This window comes from Eschrichtius robustus, chromosome 16 (genome assembly GCF_028021215.1).
Source record: "Eschrichtius robustus isolate mEscRob2 chromosome 16, mEscRob2.pri, whole genome shotgun sequence".
In the NCBI taxonomy this organism is placed as follows: Eukaryota; Metazoa; Chordata; class Mammalia; order Artiodactyla; family Eschrichtiidae; genus Eschrichtius; species Eschrichtius robustus.
In genome coordinates this window covers 83,216,074-83,243,496 of record NC_090839.1, presented here as the reverse complement: position 1 = coordinate 83,243,496, position 27,423 = coordinate 83,216,074, and the positions used below count along the sequence as shown (strand labels likewise).

Here is a 27,423-nt window from a genome sequence, read left to right as displayed (position 1 = left end):
AAACAAGAGCGGGCCTGGTGCCTGCCCTCCCCAGTCTCACTGTACAGACCACACTTCCCCCGACACACCCACATTCCCATATGCAAGGGAGATGGAGGTGAATTTGAGATGGGCTTTGAAGGGGAAAGATGATTTGTCAAACTGAGAAAGTGGCGAGGAACCAGCAAGGGCAAAGGAACTGAGGTTAGCTTATCAAGGGGAAAAGGGAGAACGAAGGCACAGAGGCCAACCACAGCCAGGCACCTTGGGTGTTGGGATTCAGTTACTTCTCATCCCTGGACTGCCACTTAGCCTCTGCCCTTGACCTACCTGGGAGGGGGTGGAGGGTAGGGGATGGGGGGTAGGCGGGTAGCTATCCCAATCCTCTGATATTGTAGGAGCCAGCTCCTGCCGGGGGAGGATGGTGCAGGGTTCAATCTGTATCTTGGGTACCGCTTTTTCCAAACTAGTGTTGGGAGAAAATCACCAAGACATCCGTGCCATTTGTCCCCACCCGTTTTGGCCTCAAGACAGCTCAGTAGGACCTGGAGTTCGCACGTCAGCTACCCTGTCTCCTCTTCATCCCTTCCTGTCCAGTTCAAACGTCACCTCCCCTGTGAAGCCTTCCCGGAAACTCCAGAAACCTCCCCATCTGGGACATCCTTGTGAGCAGAGCAAGGCTGAAGGATGCGCTTCCGCCAGACACGACTGAAGCACCAATAGGTGCCCAGAGCTGAGGTGGGGGCTGGCGCGCCTCGGACGCCCCACAGTTGACTGCCGCTGGAAGCGGTGGGCAGGGTTCCACTCCGTTTTCCGCCCGCCCGCCCCCTTGCGGCGCGGCGCCGCAGCCCGAGAAACGCGAGGCCGCGCGAGCGCGCGCCTGACCCCCGCCGCGCCAGGCCCCGCCCTCCCGCGCCCGCCCTAGCGCCGGCCCCTTTTGTTCCCTTCTGGAGCCCGGCCGCTCGCTCCGCTCCCGCTCAGCTCCGCTCCGCTCGGCCACCGGGAGCGCAGGTGGCGGCCGGGGCTGCTAGGGTCAGCGGCGGCCGGGGCTGCCAGGGTCAGCGCCTCCAGCCTTCCCGCCGCCGCCCGGCCGGCCGCACACGCGGCGCGAGGCCCGGGCCCGGAGCGCGAACGCGGAGCCCCGGGCGCCAGGAGGGGCTGCAAGCGGTGGGCAGCGGCGCGCGGGGAGGGGCCGCAGCATCCCCTGTCCCCGCGGCGCCCGGGCCGGGAGAGGAGGGGGCCGGGTCCCCGGCCACCCGTCGCTCAGCCTGATGCTGGAAGGGCGAAGGTAGGAGCAGCCGGAGGGACCCCGAGGGAGGGGGCTCGATGGGCAACAAAGGACCGAGGGACGCGGGAGGCCGCGGTAGCCCCGGCCTGGTCCGAAGCGGGGCGGCCGGCCCGCAGGCATTGTCGGGGCGTGGGGGACGTCTAAGGGTCGGGGGCTGGCGGGTGGGCGTGAGCGGGAGCTGGTCCTGGGTGCACCCCTAACTTCCCCGTCGCCTGCAGGCGAGGAGGGGGCGCTGCTGGTGTTGGCGGACCCTTCCCGGGCTGCGGGTCCCCTCGGTGAAGGCATCACCGGCACCCTCGGTGCCCCCAACGGGGCTTCGGCACATATACTGGGGAGCCGCCCGTTCCTCCTCCCAAAGGCAGCGCTGGGCGGCTGGACGCGCCGCGGGGCTCTGGGCTCACAGGCCCGGCGGAGGGGGTGGTGTGAGGGTGGTGGTGGGGTGAGCCTGGTGGGCGCGGCTACGCAGCCCCAGGATCTGGGAGGACACGGAGCCCCCGCTCCGCTGGCTGGGGTCGCCTGGCCAATGCCCTTTGCACAACTTGGTTGAAGTGCATGGCGGAGGGGGATAGGGGGAGACTGGGGTGGGGCGGCTTTCCGCAGGGGTGCCCCCGCTCCAAGCTGGCTCTCACGGCTGGTGAGGCAGCACATTTTCTGCCCTCCCCATAGGGAGGGGCCGTGGCCGCGCGGAGGATGCTTCGCTGGGCCTCCAGGGCCCTCCCGTTTAGGTCCTTCAGGCAGGGCCTGGGCGGGGCGGGTGCCCACTGGGCAGTGCCATGCAAGTCCCAGCCCCACCCTGGATAGGAACGGGCACCTTGTGGGGAGTCACACACCCAGCTGCGAATCCCCCAACCTCTGAGATGCCGCCTCTCCCTTCTGGGTGAGAAGTGGGAGTCCAATATGGGGGGGGCTGCCCTCCACCCTGTAAGATGCCCAGGGAGGCTAGTGGGGGTGGTGCTGGCTTAGGGTTGTGGGCAGAGGAGCGGGAGGGTGCAGGGAGTACCACGTGGGGCAAGACTCCCAACCAGTTGTAATGTAAACAGTGAGCCCTTCATTCATCCAGCTGCTGTCACCTGGCCCCGCACTGCCAGGGGCTGACAGGTACACAGGACTGGAGCCTCGCTGCTCCCACGGAGCACAGCCCAGCAGCCTTTGATGAGTGCAGTGATGGGGGAGCTGGGAGCACAGAGGAGGGACACCTGGAGGATGGGGTGGAGCAGGGAGCTTGATAGAGCTCACTGTAGAAGTTTGCTGTCAGGATGCCACAGGGGGCTTGAGGGAGGGGAAAGAGCATTGGCAGGGGACAGGAGTCAGAAAAGGAGGCAGGAGGCCTGGTGGCTGGTGGCTGAGAGGAGCAGCAAAGGATTTGGGTGACTGGGGCATGAGGTTTAAGGCAAGGGAGGTTCTGTTGAGGGAAGGGATTGTTCTGTCCCTCCTACTTTCCCAGGTGGGGCTCCTTAGACGCCCTTCTCCAAAAGCCCCGGATGCATTGGCATCTGCAGTGCCTGGCCTGGGAGGGGTGTCAGGATACAGGCTCTGGGACAGGTGGAGGGGGATGGGACCGAGAGGAGTTTCAAAGGCAGAAGAGTCTGGCGGAGGAGACCTGGGGGGAGCCTCAGCACACAGGACTTTGTACCCATAAGCCCCCAGGTGCAGCCAGCAGGCTGGGAAGGAGGTGCCTGAAATTTTTATCCAGAGCCTGAAATCCCAAGGGGTGCCACCCACAGAGGCACTAATCCCTTTTCAGCATCTGCTGTCCACTCTGGCGATTAAGAGTTTGGATGCTGGAGCCTGACAGCCTGGGTTCAAAGCCCAGCCCTGCCACTTACTAGCTGTGTGACCTCAGACAAGTCACTATACCTCTCTCTGCCTCAGTTTCCCCATCTATAAAATGAGGATACTTAAGGTATCTACCTTTTAGGGTTGTTGAGAGAATTGAATGGATGGATGTATGCAAAGTGTGTACTGTGATGGAGAGAATGCCCGGTGTTTGTTGTCGCTGCTGTACTAGGTGGCCCTCCAGCCTCCATCCACACCCACAAGTGGCCCATCCCCTCCCCAGCTGTTTGTCCATTGTCAGGTAGTCCTGCCTTTAGCCCTGCCCAAGGCCCTGCTGTTCTCTGCTTCAATGCAGCCTCCTCCCTGGGCTGTTTTCTCTGCTCTGGTCCAGCCTCCCTTGGTGATGGGAAGGCCACCATCCCCACAGCCCTGGCCATCCTTGCTCCTTCTGCTCTGGTCCACGATGTGGGGGACAGTTTTCTCTTGACCTTTCCTCCCTGGCCTTGCCACCCTAAAGATTGATCCTGCCCTCTTGATGCCATCTACCCTACCTCTGCTTCAACACCCAGAGGAGAGAAGCTGCGTTCTTCACCCCTCCTGGTTCCCTGCTATCTTAGTCTGAGCTGTTCTAACAAAATATTGGGACTGGATGGCTTATAACAACACATTTATTTCTCACAGCTCTGGAGGCTGGAAGTCTGAGAGCAGCATGCCAGCATGGTTGGGTGAGGACCCTCTTCCGAGTCGCACTTATTTTTGTATCCTCACGTGGTGGAAGGGGCTTGGGAGCTCTCTGGGGTCTCTTTTACAAGGGCACTAATCCCATTCATGAGGGATGCACCCTCATGACCTAATCACCCCCCAAAGGCCCCACCTCCTAATACTGTCTCCCTGGGGGGGTAGGATTTCAACCTATGAAGTGGGGTGGGGGGGGACACATTCAGACCAAAGCACCTGCCCGGTGGTCCTTGGGGAGAATGTCAGCCTTCGTGTAGGTTAAAAAAAAAAAACAAACCCAATGCATATTGAATGCTTACTCTGCCAGGAACCGTTTGAAGCTCTGAGTGCCTGTATTAGTTTGTGGGTATCTTGATACCATCGCCTCCATTTTACGGATGAGGAAATTAAGATGTGGAGAGGTTTCCCTGTTTACCCTCCACACATTTGTTAAACACCTACTGTGTGCTTGGGAGACCTGCTTCCTTCCCCCACCCCACTCACCTACTTACCTGGTTCATTTTCCGAAAACGAGGTTTTGGCCGTGCTTTCCTCAAACACCTCCACCCCACTGGCTCAAGTACAAAGTCCAGACACTATCTGGCTCTCAGGGCCCACCCCCAGCTGGCTGTGCCCTGCCTTCCCAGCAAGGCTCTACCCAGACAGGCCTCACCTTTTATAAACTGACCAGTGACCCTGGCTTGATGGGCAGGCCTGGCCCTGAGCTGGAAGAGGGGGGAGGGCCCTGACACATGTCCTCGCAGGGAACAGGAACCGCCTCCAATTAGGTTAAGTGAGAGGGGAGTTGAGAGGAAAGGAACTTTGCAGGAAACAGTTGCAGGCGGCCTGGCTCGGCCTGGCTCCCCCAGGACCCGGGAAGCTGGCAGGCAGCCCCTCCTCCGACTTTCCTCTCTCTGGACTGTGGTTTCATTTTCTCATCCTCTCCCAGTGCCTCTCTCCCTTCTCCTCTCCCTGTAGGCTGCTCTCTCTGGGTTGCTGGCGTGGCCGCCCTGAATGGTGGCTTCAGCTTGAGGCCCCAGGACCACCCAGGGGCACTCCCCTCTGTCTCTGGGTGCCTGAGAGCTGGATGGGCCCAGCCTGGGTGAGGGCGCCCACCCCATCCCCTCCGCTGACTGGGGGCAGGCCACGTGGTCTCTGGGGCTGGGGGTGGGAGCCAGTGCTGGGCACAGCTGGTACAGTGTCAGCTGCAGTTATGACGCGGGGTGTGTGCTGGGGGAGAACCGGTGAGTGGTGGCCTCGCCGTCCCTGGCAGCCCACCGTCCCTGGCAGCCCACCGCAGGCCTCCCGCCCCCTCCCCCGCCCCGCCCCCGGCTCAGGGGCAGAGGATGTGCTCTCCCTTCAGCGCCTGGGAACTGGCGGGGGCGGGTGGCGATTGCTGGCAGGGGACCCACCCTGTCCCACCACTCCTTCCTCTGGGCTGCGCTGCCAGGCGCACAGAAACAGTAACACAGAACTCAAGTTTTCAGAGGAAACGCTTCAAAATGATAATGAAATATTACCCCTCTGAATAGAAAGTAGAGCATATCAGGTGGTTTTTATTAACAAGACATAAATTTGGGGCCTCGTGCACTTACCGGCTTCCGTCTTCACGGAGCAGCTCTGGCTCCATCCCTGGAACCTACCTTTGACTCCAGCTGCAGCCCAGAGATACACTCGCTCCTCATTCACTTCCATCTGTGCCTTTTTGGCCTCTTTACCCTGAGAGGGGGGAATTTGAGGCTCACAGCGAGGGCCTGGTTTTCTCATCTCTCCTCCCTAAGGAGGTAACCCTGTGGTGTCCAGGGCTGATCTGCTCCTGCTTGCACCCACCTCCTCCCCGGGATGCCCCAGTCCTGCCCTCCAACCTGCAGCATCGAGGGTGAGAACGGGTGATGGCTGGGCGGAAGCCAGCCCCTCGGTGTGGGGGGAACACAGTACACCTTAGTTTTGGACCCTGCCTTTGAGGAGCTTTTGCTGAATTAGGAAGACATCAGCCCCCTTCCTGAAAGTGTAAACGACATCAGCATCTTTGAGGAACATTTTAAGGCCAGAGCAGAAGAGCCTCCCTGCCCAGTGGGGTCATTGCCCCGGGAGTGGTTCAAGTCCCAGCGAGGGTTGCTCAGGCAGGGCACGGGGTGGGTGGGATGGCTGAGGAGGCTCTCGGGGGAAAAGGACTGGGCCGCGTCCTGAAGGATGGGTGGACTTGGGTAGACAGGGAGTGCCTTCCGTATGGGCACAGGGAGAGAAAAGTGAAGGAGAAGTTTGGGCGGCAGGGTGTCGAGCGTCCGGCGGGGGGGGTTCAGCGTGGAGCCCACCATTCTTCCAAGTCCACTGTGAAGTCGGGCATCTGGTTGTCGGACCCTGCGATGAAGGAGGGAATGACATTTGGTGTTTTCCGATTTGTTTTTTTTGTTTTTTTGTTTTTGCTACCTTGTATCCTGACTCCGCTCTTGCTGTTCCCTTTTCTGCTGTAGACTGTTCCCTGCATAACTTCATCTGCTTGTAAGTTCGCTCAGTCAGCTCACATTCAGCTTCTTTCCCGTTCAGCTGGGCACTGGGAACTCGGAGCAGAGGGGGGAAGGCATCTGAAAGGGTCTTGTGTGTTCTTTGTCCGATTCCAGAAAGGACTTGAGGTGATTTACAAAGATAAATGCAGTATAACGAAATGAAAAGGATGTGAGAAAGTCAGAGCAAGGAGAAACCCTGGGTAGCAAACATCAGATGAAGCTGGAGGAGCTTTGGCTCGGCGGTAATTTGACTCTGAGCTTTCTAGCAGCTGGATGGAGGGGGATAAGGAGTTTGGAGTGTCTTCGCATTGTCACATTGTCTCGTGTAAGCCGCTGCTATATATCACATGAAAGCCTGAGTGAGAGGCAGCAGCTCCAGGGAGGGGCTGGACAGCGTGGTCCCGGTTCTGGGGTAGGGTCCCCGTGAAGCAACGTCTAGAATCGGGGGGGGGGATGTGGGGGGGAAGAAGGCGGCCACCTTCTGATCTTTCTAATCCTCCTCCTGGAGGGTCCTTACCAGCAGCTGTGGGAGCCAAGAGCTGGGGCTGATGCTCACAGCCAGCCCCCTCCATGAGGGCCTGATGTGCTCCAGGGGTGGGTGAGACCTCGTGAGCCAGGAGCCAGACTGGTCCCTGCTGGAGAATCCCCATCCTGCTAGGAGGCCTCAGGGGCTGTGATACAGGGGTGTGCAGAGAGCTCCGGACACACCCACTTGGCTCCCGGACTTGGCTAAGGGGCAGAAGAGGGGTGAAGGCATTCCAGCAGAGCAGGCGATGGGCTAGGGTGTCTTCAGGAGCAATGAGAAGTTCAGGGAAGCTGGAATCAGGGTGCTGGGTGGGAGGGGTCCCAGGAAACAGGCCAGAGGCGGGTGGGGGCCAGGACAGCTGGCAGAGGTGCTGCGGACCACGGCCTTGTCACCCAGGGCCGTGGGGCAGCCTCATGACCTCCTGCTTAAATCTGTTCCCTTGTTCCTGCAACCCTGTGCCTGGAGGAGCATAGGTCCCAGTTCTGAGGAAGTAAAGAGCAGTGGTTAAGAACGTGAACTCCAGGACTTCCCTGGTGGCACAGTGGTTAAGAATCTGCCTGCCAATGCAGGGGACATGGGTTCGAGCCCTGGTCAGGGAAGATCCCACATGCCGCGGAGCAACTAAGCCCGTGAGCCGCAACTACTGAAGCCCGCGCGCCTAGAGCCCGTGCTCCACAACAAGGGAAGCCACCGCAATGAGAAGCCTGCGCACCACAACTAAGAGTAGCCCCCACTCGCCGCAACTAGAGAAAGCCCATCCCCAGCAATGAAGAAAACCCAATGCAGCCAAAAATAAAAATAAATTAGTAAATTAATTTAAAAAAAAAAATGTGAACTCCGTGGCCAGAGGGCCTGAGTTCGATTCCCACCTGCCGCTGCTCAGTGTGTCATCCCGGGCAAGCGACTTGCCAGCTCTGGGCCTCAGTTTCCCTGTTAGTAGAGCTCCCAACAGTATCTTCCCCACAGGGCTGCTGTGAAGACTGAACAGGTTAATATCTGTAAAGGGCTCCGACATGCCTGCAGCAGAGCAAATGTTACTGGTCTGGGAATTCCTTGGGCTGAAGCAGCTTGGCAGGGGATAGAGCCTCATTCCCCTCTGAACCGCCACACCCACCCAGCACACCGCACAGGTTCAGAGTCAGGCGCAGTGAAGTGCACTGCTGCAGTGGACCAGCCCTGGGGGCGTGGGGCGGGGCTCAGCAGGTTCTGGTTAATGTTGCTGACAGTAATGATAGCTGTGCAAGCTCATGAGAGCCTCTCAGGGCAGCAGGAGCCCACTCTGAGAGCAGGCCCCAGTCTCTCCTTGATTCCCTCCAGAGACAGGGAGCTCACTACCTGATTCTTTGTTTGTTGGATCCACTGGTGAGCACTGGCTCTGTGTCGGGTGTGCTCGGTGCTGGGATTCAGAAGAATGTGAGTTAGTCCTCTCTGTCCTTTCCAAAGATCGCTCCAAGCCGACTGGTGAGTGTGGCCATGGGGTGTGACAAGCTATTGTGGGCCTCCAAGTCAACATGGGAAGGATGATGGAGGCAGAGGAGTGCATTTAATTCATTCATGTGTTCCTTAGACATCTTTTGAGCTTCTCTATGTGCTGGGCGCTGTCCTAGGTACCGCGAGTCCTGAAACCAACAAGATATGCAAAGAACCTGCCCTTTAAAGCTGCTCTCAGTGAGAGAGGCTAGGGATTATGCCAGCGAATGAGAGGAAGGGTATTCTAGCAGAGGGAACAGCGTGTGCAAAGGCCTGCAGATGTGACAGAGTGTGCATGGGGTGGCGGTGGCACTCCGCTAGAATTTGGTGGCTGGGGGGCATTGAGGTGGGGAGTGCCTTTCTGGAAGCAGTAAAAGAAAACACTGACTTTGAGAGCTTGTTAGCGACTGACCTCGCCCCTGGGACCACTAAGTTCTGCCCCTCCTCCCCCCCTTCTTTCCCCTCCGCCAGCAGCCCTGGCTGGCCCTGCTGGTAACCATGGCCCCCTGCCTGGTTCATCCCTTCTCCAGGCCACCCAAGCGTGACCCCCTTCCCTGATTTCTAGCACCATTAATAAATTTTGCCTGCCTTTGAACTTCTTTTTTTTTAATTTAATTTAATTTATTTATTTTTATTTTTGGCTGCGTTGGGTCTTTGTTGCTGCGCACAGGCTTTCTCTAGTTGTGGCGAGCGGGGGCTACTCTTCGTTGCGGTGCGCAGGCTTCTCATTGCTGTGGCTTCTCTTGTTGCGGAGCTTGGGCTGTAGGCGCACAGGCTTCAGTAGCTGTGGCACTCAGGCTCCGTAGTTGTGGCTCGCGGATTCTATAGCGCAGGCTCAGTAGTTGTGGTGCACAGACTTAGTTGCTCCGCAGCATGTGGGATCTTCCCGGACCAGGGCTTGAACCCATGTTGCCTGCATTGGCAGGCGGATTCCTAACCACTGCGCCACCAAGGAAGTCCTGAACTTCTTTTTAAATGGAAGCATACAGTCACACTCTAAGCACTTTTACATCTGCCTTCTTTCACTCAGGATTCACAAGGTTCATACATACTGTTGCATGTGGCTGTACTGATAGTTTGTACATTCTCATTGCTGTGCTTTATTCCATTGTATGAATAAACCACCACTTATTTACTCATTCCGATGGAGGGATAATTTGGGTTATTTTCAGTTCGGGAGTATTAAGAATAGTCCATATCTTTTGGTGCATGTATGTGCACTTTTCCGTGGTGGCATAGCTAGGAGTGGGATTGCTGGGTCATGCTCAGCTGTAGTGTGTAATGCCAGACTGTTTTCCACATTGCTTACACCAATTTCCACTCCTACTAGCAGTGCATGAGCATTCTGGATATTCCACATCCTCACCAACACTTGGTGTGGTCCGTGTCTCATTTTATACATTCCGGTGGATGTAGTGTTGTCATGATGGCTAATGAAGGTGAACATCTTTTCACTTGTTTATTGGTCTTTTGATTACCCACCCCCCCCCTTTTTTTTTGGTGAAGTGCCTGTTCAAGTCTTTTGCTGATTTTTCTAACTCGATTTTTGGAGTTATTTCCATATTCTGAATAGGAATCCTTTGTACAATACAGGAATTACAAATTCTTTCTCTCTCTCCCTCCCCACCCACCCCCATTGGTATCATTTGATGCACAGAAGCTCTAAATATTGTCCAGTTTATCCATCTTTTCCCTTATTTTCAGCACTTCCTGGGTTGAAATCTTTGCCTGCTCCAGTGTTAAGGCAGATCTTCTTTCATGTCTACTTCTAAAAACTGTATTGTGTTACCTTTCACATTTAGATCTGCTCTCCATCTGGAGTTGATTGTTGTGTACGATGTGAAGTAAGTGTATTAGTTTCCTGTGGCTACTATAACAAATGACCACAGACTTAGTGGTTTAAAACAACATAAATGTATTATCTTACACTTCTGGAGGTCAGAAGTCTGAAATGGATCTCACCAGGCTAAAAGCAGGATGTCAGCAGGGCTGCGTTCCTTCTAGAGGCTCTAAGGAAAAATCTGTTTCTAGAAGCCTCTTCCAGCTTCTAGAGGCCTCCCGCATCCTTTGGCTGTTGTCCCCTGCCTCCATCCTCAAAGCCAGCAATGTTGGACCGGGTCCTTTGCAGGCTGCCATCTCTTTGCTTCTCTCTCTCCTGCCGCCCCCCTTCCACATATAAGGACCCTTGTGATTACATTGAGTCTGCCTGGACAATTCAGAATAACCTTCTTCTCTCTGGTCAGCTGATTAGCAACTGTTCTCTCTGCAACCTTAATTCCCTTTTGCCACGTAAACTGACATGTTCACAAGTACTGGGGATGGGGCCATTACTCTGCCAGCTGCAGAAGGGAGCATGATTTTTTTCCCACATGGCTGTCCATTTGATCCAGCACCACTTATTGTAAAGACTCTCCTTTGCTCAGGGGTAATTTTTAGTTGCGTGTGCAAATTCCACCCCGACAGGCTGGGTTGGGGAGGAGAACCCAGGAGATGGGGGTGACTTTCCTGCAGCTGCCCTGGCCTGGATGTGTTGGATGGGGCTGCCATGGAAACCAGAAGTGAAGGAGGCAGTAGTGAAAGATGACTGGGTCAGCATCCTGGCGTGGAAGGCAGGATACCAGAGCCCGTTCCTTCCTGTTCCCCTGATCGCTGGGTGACCTCAGCAGGCCCCTCCCCTCCTTGGGCCTCTGACTCTGTCTGGTCTCAGGGACCTTCTTGCCCAGCACAGGTTTTCTTCATTTGGGCAGCTGACTCTCACTGTCCTGTTTGCTTCACTCCTGTGCCCTGGGCCTCAGTTTTCCCATTCTGTGAAATGGGAATAAAGGTGGGTCAGGGGGCAACTTGAGGTGTGTTGTTCCCCAGCCCTTCTTTTTGGGCCTGATAGGGGACCCCATCCAGCAGAGCCAGGGTGATGCCTGCCCAGTGTCCTGGGCCAGTAGCAGGAGGGCTACAGATGTCCAGTTGCTGGGGCTGTGGGTGGCTACACAGCCAGGAGTGGGTTCTGGGGCCATGGCTGTGCCCTGGTTCTGAGCATGCCAGCTGTGTGCGTGCATGTGTGTGTGGGTAAGACAGGGAAGTATATTGACGTTCCTTCCCTCCCTAGACCTGACACAGCCCTGATCCTTTTTTTCTATTTTTCTTTTTTTGGCTGCCCCACATGGCATATGGGATTTTAGTTCCCTGACCAGGGATCGAACCCTGGCCCTCGGCAGTGAGAGCGCGGAGTCCTAACCAATTCCCAGCCCTGATCCCCTTTGCCGGGAGACAGGATCTGAACTCCAAGCTCGAGGGGAGGATGGCCACACCCCAGTGTGTCCAGCTCAGGTAGGACTGACAGGGTGGCCCTTCCCAGGGCTCTGCAGTCACCCCGGGGGTGGGCAGGACACGGAAGATACCAGCTGACTTTACAAAGTAAGAACCACAGCCCTGAGCTCAGAGGCCGTGAGGATGGTAGGATGGTGAGTGTGTGGGACTGGATGCCAGCCTTCCGGCCTCAGCCCCTGCTTGTCTGCCCCCGGCAGGTGCCAGGGAAGTGGGGAGTCGACTGGGGCTCTTAGGTCGGTCTGCCCTTCCCCGCTCAGCCCCGTGGGTGCCCCAGCACTCCATGTCCGAGCTGCTGGCACGCATGCCCTGCCGTCTTCCCAGCGTCGTCCTCCCTCCCCGTCCTTGAGGCTATATCAGCTGGTGTGGCCTGGGTTCCTGCCCCAGCCCTGCTGGGAGGCTTGGCTGGGTCCCTTCCCCACGCTGGTTCTGGATGGCCGCCAGGCCCCTGGGTACTCCCAGGGCGACTCGGGGCCCCAAGCCGGGCCCACCACCACCCCGTTCTTCCTGGGGTCTCCCGTCCCATCTCGCGCTGCTGGCCGGCCCCTGTGTGAATGTTGGGCTCACGCAGCCCGCCCCGCGGCCTCACTGACCGGGGGAGAGCAGGGGTGGGTGGGGGGCTGGGGCGCGGGCAGACAGGCGCCGTCTCCTCCGCTCTCCCAGGCCTGAGGGGCAGCTGGTGTGAGCTGGCAGGACTCGCAGGGAGGGGGCTCTCCCAGCTCTGCTCTGCTCTCTGCTTGCACGTGGGGATTCTCGCTTCACCACTGGGTGAAATTCCCTGAACCTCAGTCGCATGCGAACAAAATGGGCCTCTTTTCCAAGCAGGATGGGACAAGCAGTGGGTGCCGGCTGGGCTGAGGCTCACGGGGACGGTGGTCACACTCGCCCTTGGGGCCCCTGCTGGATATGAGGGTTGGGGTAGCACTGGGTTTCTATTGAAGGCGGGAGTGTTGGGATGCCCCGTGGGGCAGCTGGGGGGCCCACGCCACGCCCACATAGGGGTCCGCCTTTGGGAGCCTGGCGGTCAGCACCCATGGGGTTCACTCTGTTTGGGGCCTGCCCCCCATTCCTCTTGGTGGGTGTGCATGGGGAGGGGAGGAACTGTTTCCTCTCCGCCTCCCCTGGTGTCTGTCTTTAAATTTTTTTTACTTGAAGAATGTTCTGAACAATTTTAGGCACTCAAAAAGAATAGACAGGGCACAGTGAACTCCCATGTACAGCCTGCAGGACTTGAGCAAATCTCGGGACTTCCCTGGGCGGTCCAGCGGTCAAGACTCCGCGCTTCCAGTGCAGGGGGGGGCAGGTTTGATCCCTTCCCTGGTTGGGGAGCTAGGATCCCACATGCCATTTGGCACGGCCTAAAAGAAAAAAAAAGAAGAGGAGGAGGAAGAAGCAAATCTTACAAATAGAAATGAAGCCCCAGTTGCCCGACCCCAGCCCCGTTCCCATCCCCGAAACTGCATTTCTTGGCTGTTGCACGGGATGCTGTGGATAAGCGCCGTGTAGGCGCCTCCAGGACCCTCGGCCAAGGTCCCCGGCTGAGTCTCCACTGCACCTGCACTGCTCCCCCAGGCTGTGCCCGCCCTTCGCCCAGCCCTTGGCCCACCGGCCCTTTCCCCGAGGCCTTTCTAGCAACTTGGTATCACCTGGCTTTTTGACTTTTCGCCCATCTGATTGGGTGGCAAACGGGATCTCCTTGCAGCTTGGATTTGCATTTCCCTGATGACTGGGGAGGCCCAGCTGCTCTCCAGCCTAACAACATCCTCTCCTGGAAAGCTGGCCCGGCTGTCATCAGGGTGCTGTCAGGTCTGTCATCAGGGTGCTGTCAGGTCGGTGCCCTCTGGTCCCTTTCTTCTCTGCCTCCAGCCCCGTATACTACACACCAGGTGGGCGCCCCAGGCCTCAGTCACTTCACACCCAGACTGTCCCCAGATGAGCTCCCCACCCTGGCCCCTTCCTGCTCCCAGGTCCCTCCAGGTGTTGAGAGGTTCTGCCTTCCGCCATCCTCAGCCCTGCCTCCCTCCCACCTGCCCTCCTCCACCAGTACTTGTCACCTGCTCGGCATCTGTCCCCGCTCTGTCCCCTCCAGCTCCTGCCTCTGTCTCAGTTCAGGCCTCTGGAGTCCCTGTCTGTCACAGCACCCCCGTCATCCTCATTGGCTCCCAGAGGTTTTGCTGAAATGCTCATCCGATCTGCCGGATCCTTTGCTTGATGTCCTCCGTGGCTTCTCATCCCCTCAGCCTGATGCCTGGGCACGATTGGGAGACCCCCTCCCCCCGCCAGGGGTCCCTTTCAGTCTCTGGATAGCCACCCCCTGCACATTTTAGGCAGTCTAAATCCTTAGCTGTTTGGTTGACCTGGCAGAGCGGAGTCTGTGCCCCGCCGTTTCCCCAGCCTGGACCCAGCCCCCCACCCCGTGCTCCCGGTTACAGCACTCCTCCTCCCACCCCCTTCGCCCCGTGGCGCTGCTGTGGTCTGGAGCCTTTGGGCTTGCGGTGAGTGGGCAGGGGCCACACTAAGTCCATCTCTGGCTACCATGTGGCCCGGCACATGGGTCACAGGCTCAGGAGGTGGGGGGAGCATGGGCACCCCAACTGCTGGGACCCCTGGGGTGGGGAGGAGGAGCAGCCCCCCAGAGAACTGCCTCTGCTGGGCAGCAAGAGAGCCCAGGGTGTGGCTCTTGGCCGAGGTCTCTGAGCTGAGGTCTGGTGCTGGGAGCCTGCTTCCTGGTGCCCGCCTCCCATGCCCTCTGGGCGACGCTGGCACAAGGACATGGGCTTTCCACTGTCCTAGTTGGCATCTTTCCCCCTTCTGTCGGGGCCGCACCCTGGGCCGCTGATTGGTGGAAAGTTCTTGGGCCTCATCCCCCCCGCCCCCCACCCCCGAAGCTGCGGCCCGCCACCCCCAGGGCAGCTGAAATGGAAACCCTGAAATGCAGCCCGGGTTTGTCTTTGGTAAATGGTAATTGAGGGCGGCACAAAGGGGGCCTGTTGGTCTGAACGCCACCCGCCTTTGCGCGCCTGTCCCACTCCCGCCTCGTCGGGGCCCCGGCTCCCTGGGGGAGGCGGGGTGTGCATCCCAGGCCTTTGGAGAACGTAATAGAGACCAGATCGTAGTGATGCTGCCATTTCCACACAGCCTGCGTGCCGGGCACAGAGGGACATTCGTGGGGCTGTCTCCTCGGACTCGCTCATCCGTGCTCCCCACGCAGCAGCAGTGCTTTCCCCCCCATTTTACAGGTGATGACACTGAGGTTCGTGCTGAGCCAGGGTCCCACAGCCACTCGTGGTGGGTCTGGGGTTTGGACTCCATGAGACTGAAATCTACTTCCTCCCAGGCCTCCCCCATCGGCTGCAGTGTGGCCAGAGGCCAGCTTATCCCCACGTCCCAGCTTTTTCCAAGAAACCCCTCTCTTCCTCTGTCCCACAAGCAGGGCTGAGTCATAAAGGAGCCCCTCCCCCTCTTCCTGTTCACCATTCTCCTCTCCATCTCCCCTTCCCTGTGCTCCCCCAGCACCGGAGGCCTGCACGGGGGCAGGGGTGGGACTGGGGTGGGCCAAGTAATGCAGCCTTGGTTCTTCTCTCTCCCGCCAGCTCCTCTGGTCTCCTTTGTCCGTGAGGCACGTGGGCGCTCTCCCCAGAGGCCAGGGGTCTCACAAATGTTATTCCAGGCCTGGGCCAGGCAGTGTAGGGAGGTGGAGGGCTAGACCTGGGTCTGGTTCCAGCCCAGCTGCTGAGCCATGTGTGACTTTGGGCTCGATCCCGCACTTTCTTGAGCATCGGGTGTTCCTCCTGTAAGGTGACCACCGCCTCATCAGGGTGTAAGGCCTGGCACACAATAGGTTCCTCACGCTGGACGCCGCTGGGTCATCAGGGTCTGGGAGGGCAGGAGGGTGAGTGTGAGAGCCTCCAGAAGCCTCCCGTGAGAACAGTGTCCCTGGGGATTTGTGGCCTTGAAGGCCTTTGTCCTCTGGGCCGTAGCACGTGTGCTCTCATACGGGGTTTCCGGATCACAAGCTCTGTGCCAGGCGCCATGCTGGGGCTGGGTTCTCGGAGAGGAGACCGTAGCCCCACCTGGGGTTACCCGTGGGCTCCCAGGAGGCATGATGAAGGTAGGAGAACGGTATCCTCTCTCCTTGGCTCAGTGTGTGATACTGAGGTCTCTGGGTCAAAGGTCCTGGGAGACTTCCTGGAGGAGGAGGCATCGAGCTAAGTGTTCCATATGTGGTTGGAATAGGTGAAGTGAAGCAGGTGGGAGAAAAGGCACAGGCAGAGTCTGGGAGGTGGGAGACTGTCAGGCGAGTGGTGAGGAAATGCAGGGTCATCGGCAGCAAGGCTGGTTGGGGAGCCTCCAATGCTGGACACAGTTATGACGCCTGGTCCCTGTCTCAGAGGGCACGTGGGCTAGTGAGGAGTCTAGACCAGCTGCATGAAAAGCTGTGATGTCAGACGGCCAGCTGGGCTGATCACTACAATCAACTCAGTCCTGCGGGCTGGGCCCTGAGGAGGTGAGGGGGGCCTCCCGGGCCTCTCATCCCCATAAGCCAGCATCATTCATCCATTCAAGTGATTTCCTGAGCACCTATAGGCACCAGGCATCCCATCAGTGCTAAGGATACCACAGTAAACAGACTCAAGTCTTGTCCTTGTGCAATAGAGAAAAACAAAGCAGGGGAGGACTGGAGAGGGGTTGTAATCTTAGAAGGAGACATTGGAGCAGATACTTGGAGGAGATGAGCAACACACTGGATATTTGAAGGAAAAGCATTCCAGACAAAGGGAACAGCATGTGCAAAGGCCCTGAGGCTGGAGTGTGCTTAGTGTGAGCTAGTGTGGCTGGAGTGGAGTGGGTGAGGGAGGGCCTTGGAGGTGGTGAGGAGGGCCTTGAAGGCCATCGCACTACTAGGGGGAGCCTTCAGGGATTTCTTTTTTTTTTTTTTTTTTGGCTGCGTTGGGCCTTCGTTGCTGCACGCAGGCTTTCTCTAGTTGCGGCGAGCGGGGGCTACTCTTTGTTGAGGTGCGCGGGCTTCTCATTGTGGTGGCTTCTCTTGTTGTGGAGTGAGGGCTCTAGGCGCACGGGCTTCAGTAGTTGTGGCACGCGGGCTCTAGAGCTCAGGCTCAGTAGTTGTTGTACATCGGCTTAGTTACTCCGCGGCATGTGGGGTCTTCCCGGACCAGGGCTCGAACCCGTGTGACCTGCATTGGCAGGGGGATTCTTAGCCACTGCGCCACCAGGGAAGCCCAAGGATTTCATTTTTTATAGAATTTTTTTTTTTTAAGTTGAGATCTAATTTACACATTATTAAATCTATCCATTTTAAGTGTACAGTTTGATGACTTTTAGTATAAACATACAGGTATGCAGCCATCACCACAATCCAGTGTTAGAACATTTCTACCACCCAGAAAGTTCTCTCGTGCCTGTTTGAAGTCAGTCCCTGCTCTCAACCCCTGGCAACTGCTGATCTGCTTTCTGTGTCTATAGTTTTGAAATTTCAAATAAGTGGAATCAAACTATATGTAGTCTTCTGTGTCTGGTTTCTTTCACTCAGTATAATGTTTTTGGAGGTTCATCCACATTGTTGCAAATATCAACAGTTGGGTTCTGCATTTGCAGATACGGAGGGCTGACTGCACTATACCATTTTATATGAGCAACTTGAGCATCCTCGGATTTGGGTAACCACAGGGATCCTGAACCAGTTCCCCAAGGGTACCAAGGGACAAGTGTGTACTATTGTCTAGATGAACTTTGTGTGCATATATTCCACCAGTTGATGGACATTTGGGTTGTTTCCATGTTTTGGCTATTGTGAATAAGGTCGCTATGAACATTTTTTTTTTTTTTTTACAAATGTTTGTATGAATATATGCTTCTATTTCTCTTGGGTGGTTGGGTCATATGGTAGGTATATATTTAACTTTTTAAGCAACTGTCAAACTGGTTTCCAATGGGGTTGCACCGTTTTTCATTTCCACCAGCAATCTGTCCTGATTACTCCACATCCTCATCAGCACTTGGTATTGTCAGTTTTTCTCATTTTAGCCTTTCTAATCTGCGTGAAGTGGTATCGCATTGTGGCTTTGATCCACATTGCCCTTGTGACTAATGATGTAGGTCATCTTTTCACGTGCTTATTGCTGTTTACGTCTCTTCATTGGTGAAATGGGTATTCAAATCTTTTGTTCATTTTTTTATTAGGTCTTATTAGTAAGTTGTAAGGGTTCTTTATATGTTGGTGAATAAATAACCTTTATTAGATATATGATTTATAGCGTGACCCAAGCCTGACAGCGAGTGACTCCTGGGCTCCAGAATTCCTGGGGTGTCAGGGAGTTGGTCAGGGGATTAGAATGTTGGATTTGGCGGACTCTGCGGGGCAGGCCAAGGCTGGCAGGCATGCCTCATACTCCCATCAGCTCACCTGGGCATGTAGGTGCCACTACTTTGTGCCTTGCAGGAGCTCATTTTCCTTTGCTCTTATGTCTAACCACCCTGTTTGAGGAGCTCATCCTTCCCATGGCTATGCCAGGACGGTAATAGTGTTGTTGGCTCATCCTGCTGGCCTGGGAGCCTTTCTGGGCACCCATATTCCTGCTGTGAGCATTGTGGGTTGGCTTCTGTATTAGTCAGAATTTCTTTGGTTGCAAGTGACAGTGTCCCTCAAAGAGAGTTAGGCAGAAAGACATAACAATGCCTGTGTGTGTCAGGATTTGTTGGCTGATGTAAGTGAAGGGCTCAAGTGACCAGCTTCAGGTTCAGCTGGATCCAGGCCCTCCAAATCCTGGGACTTAGCTCTGCTTTCTCTGTGTTGGCGTTGTTCCCTGGCAGTCTCTTCTGTGGGGTAATCCTGCAGCTCCTGGCTTTCATCCCACACCCAGACAGCCCCAGAGCAAGAAGAGCACCTTTTCCTAAAGGTTCCAGCCAGAGTCCAGGCCCTGATGCTCCTTGGGTCACATGATCTTCCTTCAGCTAACCATGGGGCTCTGGCCAGGCCTGGGTCATGTGTCCACTCGAGGTGTGGGGATGGGGGGGTCAGCTCATATAAGTCATATGGATCAAGAATGGAGAAAAGGGTTCTCTAAAAAGGAGTAATATTCTGTGACCATGAGTGGGATAAGGATATGGCTGGACGGGCAAAGGGTGTGGCATCCCCTACTGCATGAGTTTAATGTCCAGAAGGCACTGGGTTCCCCTGTTCCCGAGGTCCTGAGGGGGTGACGCTTTCTCCCAGAATCCTCTGTCCATCCGCGGTGCTCTGCATCCCCTCTCCCCACTGGACAGTGTGCTCCCCTAGGTGGAGGACGCATCCTGCCTGTGGCTCTGGGGCAGGACAGGGCCTGGCCTGTGGTGAGCCCTACATGAATACCTAGTACAAGAGAGGGTGTGCACACAAGACAGTGGGGGAGTAGGGGATGTGGGCCTGTCCTTTCTGCCTCTCCCCCAACTCCCCTGCAGCCAGTCCCATCTTTCTGTCACCTGGGGACACATATTCCTGCTGTGAGCATTGTGGGTTGGCTTCTGTATTAGTCAGAACTTCTTTGGTTGCAAGTGACTTGAGCTGATCACCATGGAGATTGGGGGCTTCCCCTCTCAGGAGTCCCCTTTGTCAAACACCAGTGCCCTATATGCCATATGTATCGCATCCTTCTCTGCTTAGTCATGAAAACAGGGAGCTGTAACTGCGGGAGGGCAGGCTGAGGGCACAGCAAGTCCATCCTGGCGGGGGGGTTGAGGCAGGTGTAAGCTCCTCTGTGTGTGTGTCCCCGCACCTGGGGTGGAGTGGGTGAGTGCTGGATGGTGAACCCAAAGCTGGCGTATGGCCTGTGTGGTGAGGCTGGCTGATCAAATTAGATGTTGCTTTGTCCAGCCTGCATTGAGGGTTGTGAGCTGTTGGCTGGTCCTAGAGGGTCTGGGGGCCGCTGGAGAGTGACCCACTGGGTTGCCCACGCATGTCAGAATCTGCTGGCCAGTGCTCTGTGGTGAGAGCTGCATTCAGCCATTGGTGGCTGTGCTGGCCTGCATGGTCCTGCTAAGGGGCTGCTGGGGTTAATACAGCCTGTGCCGTAGACCCCTGAGCCGGCTTGCTCCCGATTCTCACCTCCTGGGTCCCGGATGTAAGAGAGAGTGTGTGCCCGACCCAGAGTCTGGCAGACTGGAACACATGTCCTGGCAGCGCCACCGCCATGCTGGGCCCACGCCTGCAGCCACTTCTCTGTACTTCAGTTTCCCTATCTAGAAAATGGGGGTGAACATGGTCCCTGCCTCACGGGGCCAGGGGTGCACTCCCATCTGGTGACGTTGTGATGTGATCCCTCCTGTTCTCTGCCCACAGGTGAGTGACGATGGCGGAGAGCACGTGACCTGCACGGACCCTTCTCTGCCCACCGAGTGGCACCACCATGCAGAAGCCCAGCGGCCTGAAGCCCCCCGGCCGCGGGGGGAAGCACTCAAGCCCCATGGGCCGGACGTCCACTGGATCAACCTCGGCCTCTGCCACTGTGACGGCCGCTGGCTCCAAGGAAGGTACGCAGGGCCGAGGGTGGAGCTGGGTTGGTAGTGGTTCTTCTGGAAGAGCCAAGGGAACTTGGGCCGCTCCCTGACCAGCCTGGAGGCCAGCAGTTCCCAGAAGTCCTTCTTGATGTCTGACCACATCCCTTTGAAAATGAACGGGCAGTGACACACGCTTTATGTGCATTGTTCCTTTTCACGCTCCTCCAAATCCGGGAGGCGGGTACCACTGTTGGCTTCCCTTAGGGATGAGGAAATGGAGGCCCAGGGAGGCATGGCAACTTGCCCACGTCACTCAGCCTGGAAAACACAGCCCGATTCAAACTCCAGCCTCTGCCAGCCTCCCTGCCCCCCCCCCCCCCACTCATTCCCCTTCCAGGGTCTGAGATGATCCCCATCTTCCAATCAGCTTTCTTGTCTGCCACCCAGACCTGTGCCATTTGAGCTTTAATTGTGTAACCTCTAGTCCTCCTGCTGGTGGGCAGAGGGTTCCTGGCAGGGCAGGGGTAAGGCCAGGTGCTCGGGCTGGATGCACCAGCTCTGAAGGCAAATGGGTTGAGGACAGCTGTTAGCTGTTGGCTTTTTCTAGTGATAAAAAGTAAGATAGTCCACTCTGTAATATTTGGAAAGTTTGATGTAGGGGTTAAATTGCCTATAATCTTCCCTAGAGGTAACTATTACTATTTTGGTTTATATCCTTTCATTTTTTTTTTTTTTTTAATCTCTTTGCAATCATGCTGCATATACAACTTGAAAATCTGCTTTTTTCTTTTTTTATAAATTTATTTGTTTTATTTTATTTATTTTATTTTTGGCTGCATTGGGTCTTCTTTGCTGCACGCGGGCTTTTCTCTGGTTGTGGTGAGCGGGGGCGACTCTTCGTTGCAGTGCACGGGCTTCTCACTGCAGTGGCTTCTCTTGTTGCGGAGCTCGGGCTCTAGGCGCACAGGCTTCAGTAGTTGTGGCACACGGGCTCAGTAGTTGTGACTCGCGGGCTGTAGAGCGCCGGCTCAGTAGTTGTGGCACACGGGCTTAGTTGTACCGCAGCATGTGGTATCTTCCCGGACCAGGGCTCGAACCTGTGTCGCCTGCACTGGCAGGTGGGTTCTTAACCACTGCGTCACCAGGGAGGCCCTCTTATTTTTCACTTTGGTAAATAATGCTGTGATGAACATCTTTGGCACAAATTCCCGCTTTGACGACACTCCAGCCAGCAGGGTAAGACAGGGTCCATGTCATCTGATTGGCATAGAAGTTTGGAGAGGCAAAAACAGTCACAGGCCAGACTGGACAATCTGGGCCCTGGGTAGGGTCAAGTGAAATTTGAGCCAAAGGCACGGGCAGTTGACAGAACCAGGTCCCTGGGAAAGCCAGACAGCTAGCATGGAAAGGTGAGGAAGATGTGTCATGTGGCCCATGGACAGCCCTGCCTGGTACAGCCTCATGTGGAGGCCCAGACAACCCCTTTCAAGGTGGCAAATCCTCCTTTCCTCATTTCTGAGCCTGAGAAGAACCTAGGCGGGGAAAAAACAAGGGGGAAAGGCTGTTCCAGGTGAGGGAACAAGTAACACAAGGACCCTGAGGCAGGAATGGATTGTTTGTTAAAAAAGAGAAAGAAGACAAGTCTGGGTAAAGAGGAGTGTGAAATGAGGTTGGGGAGGGCGGCAGAGGCAGGTGGTGAAGGGCAGGGGGACTGGGTTTGTTTTAAGTGTGATGGGAGCTGTTGGAGGATGTTAGCAAAGATCGTCTGGTGGTGTTGGCATCCCTCAGGCCACCAGGCAGAGGGCGGGTTGCAGGGGTTAAGAGCGGGGCTGGGGAGACGGGTGAGGAGGCACGTGGTCACCCAGGCGAGGATGTTTGCACTCACTGCCAGGGCTGTGGGAGGTGAAGGGGCTGACCATCATGAGTGGGCTGCAGGGAAGACTTCCTGGAGGAAGCGTGAGTGAGCTCAGCCTGAAGGAAGGGGGGAGTGTAAGTGTGGAGGAGGACGACGATGTGGGGCCTGGAGACAGAGCATGGGCAGAGGCACCAAGTGGGCCTAGTGGTCTAGTGCGGGTGGGAGTTGTATATCCCACTGGCTGGAGAAGGGTTCCAGCCGGGCTTGACCCTGACCCTCTTCTCCACTGGAGAGAGCCCCTAGCACCTTCTGGATTCTTTCCTCATTGCCTCCTCTCTGATCCAGAGGGCCTGAGTTCTGGCTCTGATCCAGCTCTAATGTCCCTCCTGTGTGACCTTGGAAGCATTACTTAACCTCTCTGAGCCACAAATGGGATAATGTCATTTCTCTCGTGGAATCAAGTGAGTTAATAAATGGAAAGTGCCTGCAGGCACAAGACTCATTAAAGAGTAATTTCTTTTCCTTTCATCCCTCCATAATCTCATTACAGAAAAATTTGAGTGATAAAAGAAGGAACTCCCATTACCCCTCCATTTAACCTAATCACACCCACCACTGTGACATATTCCTTCTGGTCTTTTTTCCTGTTCACATGTTGTTGTTTCAAGCAGTTAAGTCATGGGTTGTATCCAAACTTGCATCTTACTGCTTCACATTTGATTGCGTTCTATGGGAAGTGCCCCCCGCCCCCGTGCCAGGGCAGTGTCCTCTTTGCCGTCATTTTGAATGGCTACATCCTGGTCTCTCGAGGGAAGGGGAATGGACCACACTGTGTGGCCTGCTGATTGCCTCCTGGTCACACCGCACGGTGGTCTGGGGGCCGCTGAGGGTGGGGGCTGGGTGGTCTGACTCTGCCTGGACCCCAACCCCGCAGGGCAGTTACTGTGCCGGGAGAGGAGGCGCCACTCCATGAATGCCCGATTGATCACAGAGACACGCCCCCTGCCGAGGGACACGGTGGCAGCAAAAGGCTGCAGCTGTGGTTGGTGCCGCCCTCCTTCCCGCTCTGGCACCTGCTGCCTTTGCAGGTCAGAGAGAGACAGACCCCCGGGCTGGGGGAGGGAGCAGAGAGCCGGGAGCAGTTGGCCAGGGCAGTGGAGCCCTGTGACAGGGGAAGGGAGATTTCTGCCGCCCAGAGCTGCTTTTGTCCCTGCTCCAGGTCTCATAACAAGAGTCCCAGCAGAGGCGGGACGTGTGGCAGCAGCAGGGGAGGATGGTGGCCCCACTTCTGGCCCACAGGCTCCCTCACCCACCCCGTGGAACTGGCCATCAGCTCTCCGAGGTGCTGGAGGTGCCCACCCCCATGGGAGGCTGGGAGGCTGGGACTCCGGAGGTGGGTGCTGGAGCACCAAGAGAGGGTCTGGCAGAGGCTGGAGCCTGGTGGTGGTTGGAGGGGGGCAGTTGCTCTGGGAATCGGGGCAGTGGCAGCCTCCCAAAGCATGAGCTCAGCCTCCGGGCAGAGGATCTGCCAAGGGTCAGGCCTGGGCTGATGCCTCCGCCCTCCACGGCCTGTGTCGGTTCCCAGAGCGGTGACATACAGGGAGCAGTAGGACCGGAGGGGCCGTGGGAGGGGGTCTCTTACACCAGGAGGTGGCCCAGAGGTGGTCAGAGCAGGTGCACAGGAAGGCGGTCTGGGACCCACCCGTGGGCCACAACCTGGGTGGGGCCTCTAGGTCAGGGGCAGCCCAGCCAGATGGGATGGACCCCCTGGAGGCTGCTTCAGATCAGGCAGTTGGGGCGGGGAAGGGGGTCCTCACTCAGGAGGTGACACTGGTGTGAAGATCTTAGTGACAAGCAGGAACCCGCCCAGCCGAGGCAAGGTCAGGGAAAGGGCATCCAGGCAGAGGCAGTAGTGGCTACAAAAGTCCTGAGTCTTGAGACCTCTAAGGACGGGGATGGAGAGCGGCTTGAGAGGCCTGGGAGGGTTGTGAATGGGCCGGGGCAGGAGTGGCGACCGGAAGGGAGTTGGGGAGCTGTGACCCAGACCGCCTGGGGGTTGGGAGCCTATCCTGGGCCTGAGGAAGATGTGGGGGGAGCTCAGGTCTCCGGGCTGGCGGCCCAAGATGCTGCTGGGGTTAGGCCTTCCCTTTGGGTCAGGAGCAGCCGGCGGTGGTCGGGCAGGTCCAACACTGCTGGGCAGTCGTAGGAACCACGGCAGGCTGTGCATAGGAGCCCTTAGTCCTTCCTGGGGTCTGCTTCTGAGCCTCAGGTGGGGGCAGGCCAGGCTAGGCCGTGGGTGTCCCTCTTGGGACAAGAAGGGCTGGCCGCAGGGACCTGGGGAGGACTCTAGGGACAGGAACAGTCCATAGGCCACTGTCAAGGTCCCTCCGCCCTTGCCCCCCACTGGGGCAGGCGGGTCCTTGGAGGGCCTCTCCCATCCCTTGCCCTGTGGTCCAGCCCCAGAGATTTCCCATCTAGGAGGGACGGCGTTTGACACTTATGTGTCACAAGCCGGCCCTGCAGCAGGTGTCTTATCACATTTCTTTCTCATTAACAACTGAGTGAGAGAACTGCTCTTCTGTCCATTTGAAAGATGACAAAACTGAGGCTTGGAGGTCTCAGCTGAGTTGCTCAGAGTTACAGGGCCAGAGGGTAGCAGGGCTGGGCTTGAGACTCATGCTGGGCTTGGTCTAAAGCTGGTTCAGGCTGCTGGCACCCACTGCCCCCAGGGATGAGACAGCTGGGGTGGCTGGACTCCTGAGTCCACTCCCACACTCTGCTCAGGCACCGGCTAGATGGGCAGGGTTGGAGGAGCGATCTCTTCTCGTTAGGTTGGTCACAGCTATCCCCCGGTGTGCCTGTGGCCTTTGCACACGTGGGGGACCCAGGACACAGGAGGTCGAGGACGCGCGTGCATGGGCATCCCCCTCAGCAAAGCAGCGGGCCACTTGGGGCAGGGTCCACCTCCTATATATTGATCTCCCCCAAGGGGCCCAGACCTTTGCAGTTCTGGCTTATTGAGCTGGGGCCCGGGTGCTCCCACACCCTGTGGGTGCTCCAGACATGGGAGCCAGCCTGACGTGCCCGGGGTGGGGGGTCCCACAGAGCTTTACAGCTGGCCTCTAGTCCTAGACGCTGACCCCACTCCACTGCACCCCCGGAGGTTTGTGTCTTTCACCTTGATCTCCGTGCTCCCTACGAGGGTAGGTGGCTTCACCCCCGTTTTAACTGACCTGTCCCAGATGCTGCGCAAGCCTGGGCAGAACCAGGACCAACTTCCAGCCCTTGCTCCTGCAGAGCTAGCACTGGCTCCAGGCGGCACTCACTCCCTTCAAGGTCAGCTCTCCTGCTCTCCTCCTCTGACCACATCCTAAACTTTTTAATGGCATCAGGATGGGGAAAGCCAAGCTGAGCTTTTCTGTGGCTGGGCTGCGGATGGGCGGGGGGGCAGGGCAGCCTCCTAATGTTCCTGATGACGCCCAGAATCGATTGGGAATGGGGGCGGGGGGAGGGGGAGCTGGGGGGAGCAGGGGCCCAGCTGCCAGCGCCTGCCTGCCTGCCTGCCTGCCGTGGCTGGCGTGGCGGTAGCAGGGCTTCTCCATGGGGAGCTGGCTCTGCTCCTTCCAGGGTAAGCCCCCCACATCTTTTTCTCCCTGGGGCCTCAGCTGAGTCTGCTGGGTAGGGGCTCTGTCCCCTTGGTTTGGGAGTAAGGGGAACAGAAGGGGGCTTCTGAGTTCCCTTTGGCTCAGGAAGGACGCTGAGCAATCCTTGGGACTGGGGCCCGCCCCGGAACGGCCTGGTAGAGGGTCCCTTCTGCAGGGATGGATGGCTGGAGACAGCGTAGCAGGGGAGATGCCGGGCCTGTGGTGGCCACAGGGGGCGGGCCCTGCCTTGGTCAGAGTGGGTTGGGAGGGGTCTTTCCAGAGACCATATGGGCGGGGCGCTGTCAATTGACTGACTGGAGGGTGGACCGGGCTGGGGGGCTCACGGTGGGAAAGCTGGCTGCCTTGAGGAATGCTCTAGAGACCCGATCCCTTCCTTTGCACCTCGGTGTTGAGTCCCTGCCAGGAGAGCCGGGGTCTTAGAGCAGAAAGCTGCTTTGGGGTTTGTGGGGCATTTATGTATGTTGCGTTGGGGCCACCAAGGAGGGGAGGTCAGGGTCGTGGCCAGGGTATATTTCAGCCCCATTCTGGGGCTCCGGGGATGGAGAAGGGGTCTGTGTGGACCCCGCCTCCCAGGGCTTGTGTTCTGGGTGGGGTGCAGACACATACCCTGGCAGCCTGGGTGGCAGGCTGTGCCAACCAAGGAAGAATGGAGTTCCATGGGGTGGCAGTGCCAGTGAGGGGTGGTGGAGCTGACCTGATGGGCAGGCAGGGTTTCCTTAGGTGACACAGAGAAAAAAATGCTATAATTTTAGGCCACAGTGACCATGTACTGCCTGGGACAGCCCTAGTTTATGCTTGTGGTCTTGGCATGATACTATATTAATAGCACCTCTTTTCTCTCCACCGTGTCTGGTTTTGGATTATAAATTATGTAGTCACCTTATTTATAGCCCTTCCTAAGTCATCACACTGCTCATTCGCACATTAAAGGCTCTGACAAGTCCTGCAGCAAAGTAACCTTAACTTTGCTTAAGCCCCTGTTCCTCAAGTTTGTTTGAATTTGGAGATTAAGGTTTTGTTTTCATGATACCTATTAACACCTTGTTGAACTATGTTCTATGGAACGTTTATAGATACGCTTTTTTCCCTCTGGCCTTCAGGGGCAAAGGGCCAACTTCATCATGCTCCTTGGTGCATGTCATATCATCACTGTGGGTCCCTCCAAGGCCCCTCTTGTGTTTTTTAAATTGATCCCTTTTTATCCTGTTTCCTATTCCCGTTTCCCCCACCCCCAGGCATTCGTGCCTGTGTACTGTGCATTGGGACACTCTTGAACCCTTTCTCACCAAGCATCACATCATAAACACTTCCTGCTGTAACCTGGAAAAATTATTATTATTATTATTATTTTAATTAATTTATTTTTTTATATTTATTTTTGGCTGTGTTGGGTCTTCCTTTCTGTGCGAGGGCTTTCTCTAGTTGCGGCAAGCGGGGGCCACTCTTCATCGCGGTGCGCGGGCCTCTCACTATTGCGGCCTCTCTTGTTGCGGAGCACAGGCTCCAGACACGCAGGCTCAGTAGTTGTGGCTCACGGGCCTAGTTGCTCCGCGGCACGTGGGATCCTCCCAGACCAGGGCTCGAACCCGTGTCCCCTGCATTGGCCGGCAGATTCTCAACCACTGCGCCACCAGGGAAGCCCTGGAAAAATTATTTTTAAAGGGTACTTAATAATCCGAAAGACTTGACCATAATTTATATAACTGCTTACTATTTTGGGGGGCCCTTAAATCTAGGTTTCGTTTGTTTTGTGAATAACAAGACAGTGAGTCAGTTTTTTCTTTCTAAATTATTTCCTTGGGAAATGGGCCACAGATGACATTATT

The 27,423-nt window shown here is 56.7% G+C and overlaps 1 protein-coding gene across 3 annotated transcripts in view; it reads left to right on the top strand.

The window, feature by feature from the left end:
* Window positions 1–912: 912 nt before the first annotated feature.
* CLIP2 (CAP-Gly domain containing linker protein 2) overlaps window positions 913–27,423 on the top strand; it is a 78,009-nt gene continuing 51,498 nt past the window's right edge. Inside the window, exons 1-2 of one of the 3 annotated variants that reach the window (XM_068566136.1) lie at window positions 913–1,267; window positions 19,920–20,110. In XM_068566136.1, the coding sequence (XP_068422237.1) occupies window positions 19,987–20,110 (124 nt within the window). In that variant the 5' untranslated portion in view covers window positions 913–1,267; window positions 19,920–19,986. Of the gene's footprint in view, window positions 1,268–11,470; window positions 11,588–19,919; window positions 20,111–27,423 lie in introns of those variants that run through there. The other 2 variants (XM_068566138.1, XM_068566137.1) reach the window with 2 other exon arrangements.